General features: G+C 37.1%; 2 protein-coding genes across 3 annotated transcripts; one reads left to right on the top strand and one right to left on the bottom strand.

Moving 5' to 3' along the window:
* The first annotated feature begins 1172 nt into the window (after positions 1–1172).
* On the top strand, positions 1173–7974 carry srsf2b (serine and arginine rich splicing factor 2b). 2 transcript variants are annotated; one of them, XR_008836311.1, is made up of 4 exons: positions 1173–1677; positions 4980–5277; positions 5538–5643; positions 7723–7974. XR_008836311.1 is itself a non-coding variant. In XM_056454372.1 (3 exons), exons 1-2 carry the CDS (start codon positions 1310–1312, stop codon positions 5263–5265), a joined length of 654 nt encoding a protein of 217 aa, XP_056310347.1. In that variant the 5' UTR covers positions 1173–1309; the 3' UTR covers positions 5266–5277; positions 5538–7974. The 2 variants fall into 2 exon arrangements, 1 of the variants encoding a protein (XP_056310347.1); XM_056454372.1 differs by having other exon boundaries at positions 5538–7974.
* A 2684-nt stretch (positions 7975–10658) lies between these two features.
* mettl23 (methyltransferase 23, arginine) lies at positions 10659–14109 on the bottom strand. Its single transcript, XM_056454370.1, has 5 exons — positions 13739–14109; positions 13545–13649; positions 11336–11573; positions 11163–11247; positions 10659–11025 (listed from the first exon to the last, which is right to left on the bottom strand). Exons 1-5 carry the CDS (start codon positions 13826–13828, stop codon positions 10866–10868), a joined length of 678 nt encoding a protein of 225 aa, XP_056310345.1. The 5' UTR covers positions 13829–14109; the 3' UTR covers positions 10659–10865.
* Between the last annotated feature and the right edge of the window lie 8 nt (positions 14110–14117).

Below are 14117 nucleotides of genomic sequence, written 5' to 3'. Positions count from 1 at the left end.
TAGCAAATAGATGTTTGAAACAAGGTTGAGTAAATTATTTGTGGGCAAACATTCACTTTAAAAGGATAATTCAGCCAAGAAATTAAATTGACTCGCTATTTACTATCCCTCAAGTGGTTCCAAACCCTTAAGAGTTCTTTCATCTGTTGAACGCAAAATGTTTTGAAGAAAGATGAAAACGTTCTAGCTGGAAGGACCTCCGCTGCGTAAAACATATGCCAGGATAGTTGGTGGTTCATTCCGCTGTGGTGACTCGTGATAAACAGGGGACTAAGCCGAAGGAAAATGAAGGAATGAATGCAAGCTAAAAACCTGTACCCATTGACTTCCATATAAACCATTTTGAGGGATGTAAACATTAACAATGGTCCCCAACGTATTTCCTGTTTTACATTTTTAATTTCTAGAGCTTCAAAGAAACCAAAAAGGTCCTCATATTGATAAATAATGTTATGAGAACTGTTTTAACATTAAGTTATGATTGAATTGCCTCTTGTTAGTTATGAAATTTGACAACAAGCAGCAAATGTTCATGGGCCAATGACATCGCCACACTGAAATGGTCTACAGTTTGAAAAACAAATACTATGAAAGTCTATGGTTACTGGTTTCCAACATTCTCCAAAATGTCTTCCTTTTTTGTAGTTCAACAGAATAAAGAAACTCAAACGGATTTGGAACAAGTAAAGGCGAGTAAATTATTACGGAATTCCCATTTTTAGGGTGAACCATCACTTTATTAAAGCGAAAAGAAAAAAATACAACCACCAGGGGGCGCTAAAGTCTTTTGCCTTCAGTTTTCAGAACGCGCGGAGGAGGCGGTAAAGTCTAGAAGGGATACAGCTGCGGATATTCACGCCAATATAGCGTCTTGTATGTGACACTGTACAGCAATAATTAATATTTTATATTACTATAAGGGTTGGTTTTAGGGTTAGGGTAAGGATATGTGTTAAGAAAACACAATTTAATGGGCAATTTAATAAATAATACTCGGTATAATTACTGTTTTGACATTGAGTGTAGGGTTGGGTTTGGAGTAGACGTTAATAAAACACAATTAACTGGTAATGTGTTAAATAATATAAATAATTATCATTAACTTACGGCCGCGGCTGTATCCCTTCTAGCAACAACCGGACCCCGCCATTTTGAGAGTGTCAATGTGCATGCGCGAGCTCATTGTTGTATTCGCGGGCAGGTCGACGGCAACTAGTGTTTGTTTATTGCTGAAATACGCGGTCAGACTTAGCTGTTGAAGACAAAAGCGAATCAAATTCTCTTGTTTTATTTGGTGCGTTAATTCAAAATGAGCTACGGCAGGCCTCCGCCGGACGTTGACGGCATGACTTCGTTAAAAGTGGATAATTTAACGTACCGCACGTCGCCGGAGACGCTGAGGCGCGTCTTTGAAAAGTACGGCCGAGTTGGAGACGTCTATATTCCGCGAGATCGATACACAAAAGAGAGCCGAGGATTCGCTTTTGTGCGCTTTCACGACAAGAGGGATGCCGAAGACGCAATGGACGCGATGGATGGAGCGATCCTGGACGGCAGGGAGCTCCGGGTTCAGATGGCCCGGTACGGCAGGCCGCCAGACTCATACTACGGCGGCGGGCGGCGCGGCAGCGGTGGTGGGGGAGGCGGTAGAAGACACGGTGCACGCCGCAGCCGAAGGTAAACATTTACATTTAGCAGACGATTTTCCAAATCGATTTACAATTGAGGAGGCATTCAGCGATTCAGTAAGACTAGACAAAACACACAAGAAGTGCTAGTTATTCAAACATTTAAACGACAACATTTTAGAATACATCGACTGTAGCACTTGTTAAGACTCTTGTTTGTTTGCATCAAATTACCGAGCAAAACCGTGTATTTTTTTGACTAGTTCAGTATGGAGGGTGTTTAGGGCCACAAAATCTTGACAAGCATGAACTTTAATTGAGGTAAATTTGTGGCTCGTTTCCACTGACTGGTACGGTACGGTACGGTATGGTTCGGTACGGGTCACCTTTATCAGGCTTGCGTTTCCACTACCAAGTGTACCCTTTAAATGGTTGTGGTGTATGACAGAAAGTTTCAGTCTACGTCATTTTCACTCGAGAAAATGTCTACAGTAAAGCTGTACGGGTCGCTCGCATATCATATGAGAAGCACTTCTCACAAAACAGACACTTTACACACATAAATACTTCTGTATAATGTTTAATACTAACTTTTCAATGAACATGAGCCTACTGTAACGTCTGCAATTATATTAAATAACTAAATAAATGAACATATATATAAACACATACAGACCCTTACAGTCTCCGATATGTTACCAACTACAGAAGAACAACACACAACAGACATTTAGTCCTTATTTGGATTTAAAAACAACCCAAAATATAGCCTACAGTCAGTGTAAACCTCTCATCTGTGTCTGTAATCTTCAGCAGCACATGTAGCCTCTGTTAGACAGTAATTCCACCTATCCCGGTTCATATTAGTCCAAAAGGTGAAGATAATAAGTTAGTTATACATGGCATTTTGTTCATGTTTGCTGAATAATAATGTGCTCCTTTTTTCCGGCTTCTCCTTTGTTTTTTCATGTTTCACTCTCGCGTTTGTCAGTGTCTGACAGGATCTGGTTTCAAAAGCACGTCAATAATCAAGCGCAGGTTATTATCATCAGCTCAAGAAGTTTGTTATTTCAGATATAATGTTAGACGCGCGCGAGCGCAAGCAAGAAAGCAAAACCGCTCGCGCCTCAGACTGGCTCATAAAAAAACTACGCGGCACAGGGTAAAGCCATATTGTGTCAGACCGCACACGAGCTGATTGGTGGAGAGGAGACAGAGTGATGAAGCCAATTATGATATGGGGGTGGTTAGGAGACCATGATTGATAGAGGCCAAAGGGCAGATTTGGCCCGGATGCCAGGGTTATAAACCTCTACTGTTTTTCAAAGGACATCCTGGGATTTTTAATGACCACAGAGAGTTTAACATCTCATCTGAAAGACGGCGCTCACTGAGCATCAATATACTGGGGCGTTAGGACCCCACACAGGATATGTTTCTCCTAAAGCAATTATTTAAACTTGTGCAATTGATGCATTTGAGGTAAATTTTGGTATTTGCAGTGATTTTGTATGTAATATACTCGTGCAAATACTTCTGCGTGTTAAACATCTGTGTTAAACTTAAATAATTGAAATATGATGATAGCATAGCGTTTACACAAACAAACATTGCTATGTTTTGATTTTTTTGGTATCAAGTTATTTCATTGACCAGTGGGTTTTTCTTTCTTCAATGGAAAGTTACCCACAGTTTTGTCCTCGTGTGTGTTTGTTTGTTGTTATTATTATTATAACATTATATTTACTTATAAACACATAGTTTTTTAAATAATACTTTTTTTATTTGAGGTAAACCGTAAAGTAATAAGCCAGCATTATAAAACCAATATCATAATAGACCCTAGGGGTGGGCGGTACACCGGTGTCATAGTCATCACCGGTGTGACATTGCGCCACGACATGGATTTTCTAATTCCGTCAATACCGGTATAAATCAATTATGCGCCTTGAACGGCTGCATTTACATCAATAATAGCTAATTCTAAATAATAAGGCATTCAATTTTCTTCAAACGTTCAGTTGTGGTCTGAATACATGTCCTTATACTACAGGGCTCGAAATTGCAACCATTTTGGTCGCATGAGCGCCCGAAATGTAATCTATGCGCCCTCATAATATATTTGGGAGCATTTGTGTGTCTGAATATAATGGTTGTAGTGCAATCTGATTTGATTTTCTCTAAAAACTTGCTGAATCGCTCTACCCTGCTGCTGTATTGGTTCATATTAGCTGTCAGTCACTCAACGCTTCCCGCTGTCAGATAACAGGGAGCTTTTGTTACTGCAGGAAATGCAAACGGCTGAAGAGTGAAAAGTGCACAGGTTTGCAAACCTCACCTAAAGTTATAATAATAATAATGGCGCAGATGACAGCGATCATGACATGAGGTAAATGTTGATCCGCCAGCTGAGATCAATCGAGTGTTTTCGGAGAAGGTGCCTGAATCTCGATGTGTTGCATTCACCGCGTGTTCAGCGCAAATGTCCGCTAAATATAAAATACTGTAGACATCATCGCCAAAGAAACTCACCTTTACTAAGTTTACACTGAAACTACGGCTCATAACAAAGAGCGGAATTGCGCTGGTGGTCATCATGAGAATCCTGCTCTGTCTGCTCATAAGATGGTGCGGCTGACTCGCCTGCTTTATTCCACCAACACAGAGAAATGAAGATCAGCTCATAACGAGACTGAGCATTTACAATGACCCAAACCAAAACTTTTAAAGAGTGATAGAAGTGAGACTTTCTTTTGTCCGTTCTTCCTTGAGATGTATATTATTTTGCTATTTAAAGTAATACCATGATATTATACCGTCACCGTTCAAAAGATGAAAAATACCGTGATATTAATTTTAGGTCATATCGCCCACCCCTAATAGACCCTTTTCACATTTCTGGGTTTCTCAGTAGTGGAAGGCGTCATGGTTGGGGAAACCTCGAGTGCAGTGAATCGGAGAGGACTACAAATTATTTATTTACAATCCTATTTGCTGAAATAATGAAAGAAAAACTTGACGATGGTGTTATCAAGACAGTCAGAAAAAGGGAAAAATATAGTGTGAGACTGACGGCAGCCAGAGGAGAGAATAATGTCAAGTGAACTCTCCTGTCCTATAGTAACTGCATTAAAAACACCTCGCATAAGTGTTAATTCTGGGTTTTTTTAATGCAAAGATGATGTACTACATACATAAATGCATTTAAATGTTCATACGTTTTTAAAAAAATGATAACAGTCTTGTGAAAAGGGTCCATTCTGATCATCATAAGTGAATACAGTTGGAGGTTGTTGTGAAGTGACTGGAATAATGAAGTAATCCATCATTTGTGTGTTTCTCCTCTCGCAGTCCGAGGCGCCGGAGACGCAGCCATTCCAGAAGCAGGAGTCGCTCTCGTTCCCGCTCCCGGTCCCGCTACAGCAGATCACGGTCACGCTCCTATTCCCGCTCCCGCTCCAAATCCCACACTCCCGACAAGAAGAAGTCTAAGTCTCCTTCCAGATCCAGGTCACGCTCGAGATCCAAATCCAGGTCCCGTTCCCGGAGCCGAACGCCAGCGTCCAACAGAGAGTCCCGGTCCAGGTCTAAAAGTGCACCGAAGTCTGCTGACGATGACGGACAGGCATCATCCTAACACTGCTCAGGGGTAGACGCATATGCTGATATTCAATAACTCTATATATTGCTTATTATTATTTATTATTATTATACAAAGAGGTGCACAAATAACATGGATCATGGATTGAATATATATTAGGGGGTTGGGTCGATTGACGATGCCATTGCTGATGACCAATAGACATCATGATGCTGAGCCGGCATCGTGATCCTCGCTGCAGCAACCCGCTCATGTAAAATACACACTCAGGCTTTTTCAGTTTCTTAACATTGTTTGTGTTCTCTCAGGTGCATCTCTTCGCTCACCGCTGGCCGATTATAGCTGTCTGGTGTCGGACGGAGCCTGAGGATCCACAGACTGAACACCCAGAAAATCCACACCATGGGCCTAAAGGTCATTATGACTGATCGCCATGAGGGAACTGTTCAGTTGTTGCAAATCTGTTCTTTCCATACATTGTTCCCATTTTTGCAGTGAGGTTGTTTTAAACGTGTATGTGCTTCTGAATTCGTCGAGTAGGACGAGCATCATTTCTATTGGCCTTTAAGGTAAACGCATCTCGGTGATGGTTTTCTAGCGGCACCTCACTTTTCTGATACAAGCACATTTAGATCTTTTATTTTTTTGGAAATAGGCTCTTTTACAGCTCCCCTGGAGTTAAGTGACTTTTACAGTTATTTTTAATGCATTCAGCCAATTTTTGGGTCTGCAGGAGCAGTTTTAGCTTAGCATAAATCATTGAATCGGATTGGACCATTAGCATCTTGCTCAAAATGAAAAAAAAAAAATTGACAATTTTCCAATGTAAAGCTTGACTCTTCTGTATTAACATTGTGAACAATAATAATTTTGGAGCGAGATGCTAATGGTCCAATCTGATTCAATGCTTTATGCTAAGCTAAGCTAATAGTGCTCCTGCAGACCAGCTCCTGTAGAGTTAAATAGGTGAGTTTTACCTATTTTCAATGCATTCAGCCAATCTCCAGGTCTGGCAGAAACACTTTTAGCTTAACTTAGCATAAATTATTGTATCACATTAGACCATTAGCATCTTGCTTAAAATTAAATAAACAAAAAATTTAAGGTTTTTGATCATTTTCCTATGTAAAGCTTCTCTCTTGTTGTTACATCGTGTTCTATGACCGCAAAATGAAAAGTTGTTATTTTCTAGGCTGATATGGCTAGCTATAGTCTCATTCTGGCCTAATAACAATCCCCAGCTAGGTAACTAGCACTGTGTAATATGATTTATATTTCATTTATGCCTGTGGAGATGTAACTACTGAAGGGTCAACCTTAAATTATTATTGTTTTTCTTTTTATTAAGCGAGATGCTAATGGTCTAATCCGATTCAATAATTTAAGCTAAGCTAAAGTTCTCCTGCAGACCAGCTTATCTGGAGTTAAATAGGTGAGTTTTACCTATTTTGAATCCATTCAGCCAATCGTGGGGACGGATGGAAACACTTTTAGCTTAGCATAAATAATTGAATCAGATTAGATCGTTAGCAACTTGCTCAAAATTAAAGAAAAAAAAAACAAGTACATAATTTTCCCATTTAAAGCTTGACTCTTCTGTAGTTACATCGTGTACTAAGACCAACGTAAAATGAGAACTATACTCTATAATCTATCTAGCAACTATAATTTATATAGCATTTATGCCTGGGGCGATGTAAATACAGAAGAGTTAAGCTTTAAACCGGAAAACGATAATCATTTTTGAGCGAGATGCTAACGGTCTAATCCGATTCAATGATTTATGCCAAGCTAATAGTGCTCATGCAGACCAGCTCCTGTAGAGTTAAATAGGTGAGTTTTACCTATTTTCAGTGCATTCGGCCAATCTCCGGGTCTGGCGGGAGCACGTTTAGCATAGCTTAGCATAAATCATTGAATCGGATTAGACCATTAGCATCTTGCTAAAAAAAAAAAAATAGTTTTGATCATTTTTCTATTTAAAGCTCGACTCTTCTCTAGTTACATTGTGCACGGTGAATGATATAAATGGAAAAGTTGCTATTTTTAGTCTGATACGGCTAGCAACTATACTCTAATCTATCTAGCAAACTATACAACTACAATTTATATAGCATTTATGCCTGTGGTGATCTAAATACAGAAGAGTCAAGCTTTAAATAGGAAAACGATAATCATTTTTGAGCGAGATGCTAACGGTCTAATCCGATTCAATGATTTATGCTAAGCTAAGCTAAAAGTGTAGACTGAATGGATTATAAATGGTAAAAATCTCTAAAGGAGAGCTGTAAAATGTGGAGTGTATCTTTAAAACCTGCTTTAAGTGATTCCTTTGCTTTATTCTGGAACCCGGTGAGTCTCAGTAGCTTGTGTTTGTGCTGCTGTATGTTACAGTTCTGGTGTAAAAGCAGCGCTTGTGTTTCTTTTAGACATCTTGCTGTGTGTGTGATGTTGGATTCTAACCCTGTGTCTTGTGTATTTTTTGTGCACTAGGCGCAGTTGTCTAGCTGTTGAGTTTTGCTGGTTAGCTGTGTTGCAGTGCTGTGTCCGCCGGTTTTCTCCAGTTTGCTGCTGTTGCCGAGGTCAAACAGTAGCAGCACATACTGTGTTGGTGGCAGAAAAACGCTTTCACTTTCATTTCGTTCCTCCATTTTGAAAGCATCTTTATCGATCAACTTTGTTCTGTTCTTTTGATTTATTTATTTACATCTTTTGGGAGATCTTCAATAAACCAGTTGATAAAAAGTGTTGTCTGTGTGTCATTGCAAAGTGTGTGTGTGCTTGACTTGAAGATGGAAACATACAGGGAAAGCTTATTAAGTGCAAGTAAAGTGAGCAATGTCAATATATGGGTGAAATTAGTGTTGCACGACACATCAGAAAACTCATTGTGATATATGTAATATGAGTATTGCAGAGGCATGGCTGAATTTATTTTATCTGGGAAGCATTTGTGTGTTGCATGCATTGGTTTTGTTGTTGCACAATATACCTGAATATTTATATTATATATATATATATTATTTAAGAGTATACTGAATTATATAATGAATATCTTGGAATTGATTTATTAGGGTTGCACAATATGTCAGATATTTATATGTAATGAATATATCGGAATATAAAAGGGTTGCACAATATATCAGAATATTTATATATAATGAATATATTGGGATTACACAATATATTGGAATATTTATATAATATTTATTAGGGTTGCATAATATATCAAGAGTATTTAAATATAATAAATATATCGAAGTATTTACATATAATGACTATATATTTATATATATATATGTATGTATATATATATATATATATATATATATATATATACATATATATATATATATAAATAGTATATTGGAGTAATTATATAATGAATATATCAGAATAGATTTATTAGGGTTGCGCAATATGTCACACTGTTTAAATTGTATTGAATATATTAGAATATATTTGGGTTACAGCTGGAAGGGCATCCGCTGGATAAAAACATTTGCTGGGTAAGTTGGCGGTTCATTCCGCTGTGGTGACACCTGAATAATAAAGTGACTAAGCCAAGAAAGAAAATGAATGAGCATATTGGAATATGTATATTAGGGTTGCACAATGCATCGGAAAATACTGACAATAGTATATGCATTATTTGTAATGGAGAGGTGATAAATTACATTGATTTGATGTATTATTTATCCAGATTTGGCTTTACTATCTTCAGGAAAGGGTACCCAAAAAGTGGTACGGTACAGTTCGCTTATTGGTATCTTTTACAAATAGACTAAATTGAGACAGTATAGAAAACACTAAAAAAGAAAGTAGTGACTTCCAAATTTACTTTGACTTGTATTTCACTGCAGACAATGTAAACACAAAATAACTAATGTTTTGTCTGGTCAACTTAACTTAATTTGTAAATATTCATCCTTTCCTGTCATTCAGACCTGCGACACTTCAAAAAAAGTTGTGACAGGAGCAGTTTAGGGCTAGTAATCAGGTAATCTGGTTAATGATGTGATTTTAAACAGGTGATGTCAACAGGTGATTGTAGTTTTGATTTAGTCCCTTAGGTGGCGCTGCATTGAGAATCGTCATTCACCTATAAGCCATATCACCACATGGGCTCAGGACTACTGTGGCAAACCTTTGTCAAGTAACACAATACATGGTTAAATCCACAAATAGTAGTAAAAACTGTACTGTGCCAAAAGGAAGCCCTATGTTAACAGTGTCCAGAAGTGCCGTTGAGTTCTCTGGGCTCGGGGGCATCTGGGATGGACAGCAACATGCACTGTGGTCAGATGATTCAGCATTTCAGTTTTTTTTAGCGAAATGGACGCCGTGTGCTCCGTACCGAAGTCATCCACTGTTACCAAAAGCCGGGGTCTGTCATGGTATGGGGTTGTGTCAGTGCCCTTGGCAAAGGTAACGCACTTCTGTGATGCTCCATTAATGCTGAAAAGTACATCTTGGAGCACAATATGCTGCTTTCTTCTCCAGGGACGCCCATGCATATTTCAAGAAGACAATGCAGAACCACAATCTGCACACATTACAGAACGAAGGAAGAGGCTGTGGAGAAAGAGGATAAAGGTACTTGACTGGCCTGCCTGCAGTCCCGACCTGTCTCCATTGGAGAATGTGTGGCATATTTTGAAGTGCAAAATGCGACAACGAAAATCCCGTACTGTTTCCCACCTCAAGAGTTCTTTGCAGTAGGGATGGGACAAAATGACACCTGAAACACGTCATCACTTGGTGTCTTCAGTCCCTAAACGTCTTTTAAGTGTTGTGAAAAGGAATGGCAACATTACACAGTGTTAAACGGCTTTACTGCTCAAACTTTTTAAAATGTGTAGCAAAAAAAATAAATTGGAATAAGTGTTTATTTTGAAATATATATATATATATATATATATATATATATATATATATATATATATATATATATATATATATATATATATATATATATAATCATGAGGAACACATTAAATAATGTTTGTTGTATTGTCTACAAGTCAAAGTAAATCACTACTTTCTTTATTTTTGGTTTCCCATATTGTCACAACTTTTTCTGATTTAGGGTTGTAGTTTGAAACATGATGACTGATTTAAAATTGATAATTAATGAGTATTTTAATATGCCACTATTAAATCTTGTTATATTTATGCTTGATATGAATAATTGACACGTAAACCTGTTACACTGAATATTTAAATCTGTTTAAAATGTGTGATAGTCAAGTTAAAGGACACAATATATGAAAATAGTTACTTCACTTATAACTTATTACCATTTTATATCTGTAATATTTGTACAGGGCTCGGCATAATCGAGTACACCCCATTTTGAAAATGCATATTTCTATTCACTTCTCAGTGCATGTAGGTAATATATTATAATGCATTTGAATAAAACCGAATCCTTGAACGGATATTTTTATTAAAATAATAATGTTTTAGTCGTCTTAACATTTAAATAGGAGGATTTAAAATACTGCAATATAAAATAAATGACAAACTACTAATGAGATGAAGTTGAAAAGAGCTGGAAAAAGGTGTTTACATTATCTAAAACATTAAAGAAACATACATCTACACACACATATATATATATATATACACACACGTTAAATCCAGTTGTTTGTAATGATCATCATCTGTACAGTGTGATTTCCAGGCAGTGTTGATCCAGCCAGATGGGGTTTGTTTGCCTCAAAAGTTTCCAGTGGAACATTAATGCACTTCAGTTCCCACTTGTGTAACAGAGCCTCTATGGACCAATCAGCACTGGAACAGCAGGAATAAAAACAGCATCCATTTTTAATTAGGCATCCTGGATGATTAATAATTATGACTGCAGAATCATTTTAATCTATTGCAACGAATAATTAAAAAATGATGATAATGCACTTTTGTTGGATCACCTTCTCTCTTGGTAAGTGGTCCAAAATTGAGCATGAGGGTTCCTCCTCAAAATAAAGCCGACGGTCATGAGCACGTCTTCAAAATCTGCGCAAAAAGCAATGTGTTTTCAGCGTTTAGAAACTCGTATCACTCTTATTTAAACAGAGGAATAAAGATGAAACAAACAGCACACCTTCAGGCTCATAGAACACATCTGAGCCCAGGATGAGGTCCAGAGGAGGCAGCGAGAGGAGCTCAGGTGAGACCCGTCCCCAGGTGAGCCCCAGCACGGGTACATCAGAGAGGTTGTTGAGGACACACGAGTGCCTGCAGTTCTCCAGGCAGAGCGGCAGTTCAGCGCTGTCTGACAGAATCACAGCAGCACCGCACAGCGCAGACACCACACCGGGTAAACTCACACCGGCACCCAGCTGAAACGCATACACACATACATAGACAGACTGATCATTCACTGCCCTCCTGTGTTTTCCTGTGTTTAAATGAAGCATCATCAGCCAGCCATATTGGAGAACAGAATGTAAACAAGGCTTCTGAATTATGAGGATTTTTTGCTTTAAAAGCAGCAGGTTTACTCACTTCTATAATGTAAAGTCAACTAATCGTTTTAAAAGCAACAGGTTTACTCACTTCATAAAGTCAACTAATCGCATTTAAAGCAACAGGTTTATTCACTTTATAAAGTAAAGTCAACTAATCGCTTTAAAGCAACAGGTGTACGCACTTTTACGAAGTCAACTAATCGCATTAAAAGCAACAGGTGTACTCACTTTATAAAATAAAGTCAACTAATCGCTTTAAAGCAACAGGTTTACTCACTTTTATAAAGTAAAGTCAACTAATCGCTTTAAAAACAACAGGTTTACTCACTTTAATAAAGTAAGTCAACTAATCACATTTAAAGCAACAGGTTTACTCACTTTAATAAAGTAAAGTCAACTTATCGCTTTAAAAGCAACAGGTTTACTCACTTTTATAAAGTAAAATCAACTAATCGCTTTAAAAGCAACAGGTTTACTCACTTTTATAAAGTAAAGTCAACTAATCGCTTTAAAAGCAACAGGTTTACTCACTTTTATAAAGCAAAGTCAACTAATCGCTTTAATAGCAGCAGGTTTACTCACTTTTATAAAGTAAAGTCAACTAATCACTTTAAAAGCAACAGGTTTACTCACTTTTATAAAGTAAAGTCAACTAATCGCTTTAAATCAACAGGTTTACTCACTTTTATAAAGCAAAGTCAACTAATCGCTTTAAAAGCAGCAGGTTTACTCACTTTATAAAGTAAAGTCAACTAATCGCTTTAAATCAACAGGTTTACTCACTTTTATAAAGCAAAGTCAACTAATCGCTTTAAAAGCAGCAGGTTTACTCACTTTATAAAGTAAAGTCAACTAATCGCTTTAAAAGCAGCAGGTTTACTCACTTTATAAAGTAAGTCAACTAATCGCTTTAAAAGCAGCAGGTTTACTCACTTTATAAAGTAAAGTCAACTAATCGCTTTAAAAGCAGCAGGTTTACTCACTTTATAAAGTAAAGTCAACTAATCGCTTTAAAAGCAGCAGGTTTACTCACTTTATTAAGTAAAGTCAACTAATCGCTTTAAAAGCAACAGGTTTACTCACTTTTATAAAGTAAAGTCAACTAATCGCTTTAAAAGCAACAGGTTTACTCACTTTTATAAAGTCAACTAATCGCTTTAAAAGCAGCAGGTTTACTCACTTTTATAAAGTAAAGTCAACTAATCGCTTTAAAAGCAACAGGTTTACTCACTTTTATAAAGTCAACTAATCGCTTTAAAAGCAACAGGTTTACTCACTTTTATAAAGTAAAGTCAACTAATCACTTTAAAAACAACAGGTTTACTCACTTTTATAAAGTAAAGTCAACTAATCACTTTAAAAACAACAGGTTTACTCACTTTATAAAGTAAAGTCAACTAATCGCTTTAAAAGCAGCAGGTTTACTCACTTTTATAAAGCAAAGTCAACTAATCGCTTTAAAAGCAGCAGGTTTACTCACTTTTATAAAGCAAAGTCAACTAATCGCTTTAAAAGCAGCAGGTTTACTCACTTTATAAAGTCAATTAATCACTTTAAAGCAACAGGTGTATGCACTTTTACGAAGTCAACTAATCGCTTTAAAACAACAGGTTTACTCACTTTAATAGTCAACTAATCGCTTTAAAAACAACAGGTTTACTCACTTTTAAAAAATATCTTAATTCATATCTTAAGATATGATAATATTGTTTTCAATAGTATTTTTATGACCTTAGGCTGTGTGGATAAACGCCCAAAACACATGTCGTTTTTAATTAAACATACCAAAGTAAAGGCTTTAGGACAGGGACTAGATCAGTGAATCAGATGTAGTTTAATCACCTCAAGAACCATCTTGTTTTGTAGTTCTCCTCTCGCCATCCACACATACTGTGAAAGTACCACTGCACAGGGCCAAACGTACATGCCATATTGAGGATCAAGAACCTGAATTTAAAAATATATATAAATATTTACTGACAGACTTCAGAAATTACAATATAACGTATTAAAACTTTGCTGTAATTATAAGTTACCTCAGGAATAGACACGGTTATTGACCGAGTGTCTCCACTTCCTTCAAAAGTGAATGTTTTTACAATTTGCGTTCGAGATAATTTATTCATAGCGTCGTTTTAACATAAAACTTTTGTCATATTTCAGTTTTATAAATCAATTCCGGACATTACAGTAATTTAACCAATCATGCTAGTTTATTTAGGCGTTCTCTTTCTTTAGTGACGTTTTATTCGCTCTTAGTTTACATGACAGTGACTCGTACACCCAACAGCCAATCAGCGTTCAAACCGACAGTACACTGTAAAACAGTTAGCCAATCATATTCTTAGAAGCTCTAAAAGGGCGGGAGGCTAGCTACACGGTTAGATTGCGCCATAAGGCGTGAAAGAAGCTTGC

The sequence above is a fragment of the Danio aesculapii genome, chromosome 3, assembly GCF_903798145.1.
Source record: "Danio aesculapii chromosome 3, fDanAes4.1, whole genome shotgun sequence".
In the NCBI taxonomy this organism is placed as follows: domain Eukaryota; kingdom Metazoa; phylum Chordata; class Actinopteri; order Cypriniformes; family Danionidae; genus Danio; species Danio aesculapii.
Note: the sequence above shows the minus strand (reverse complement) of the source record. Positions and strands in the feature narration are given on the sequence as shown.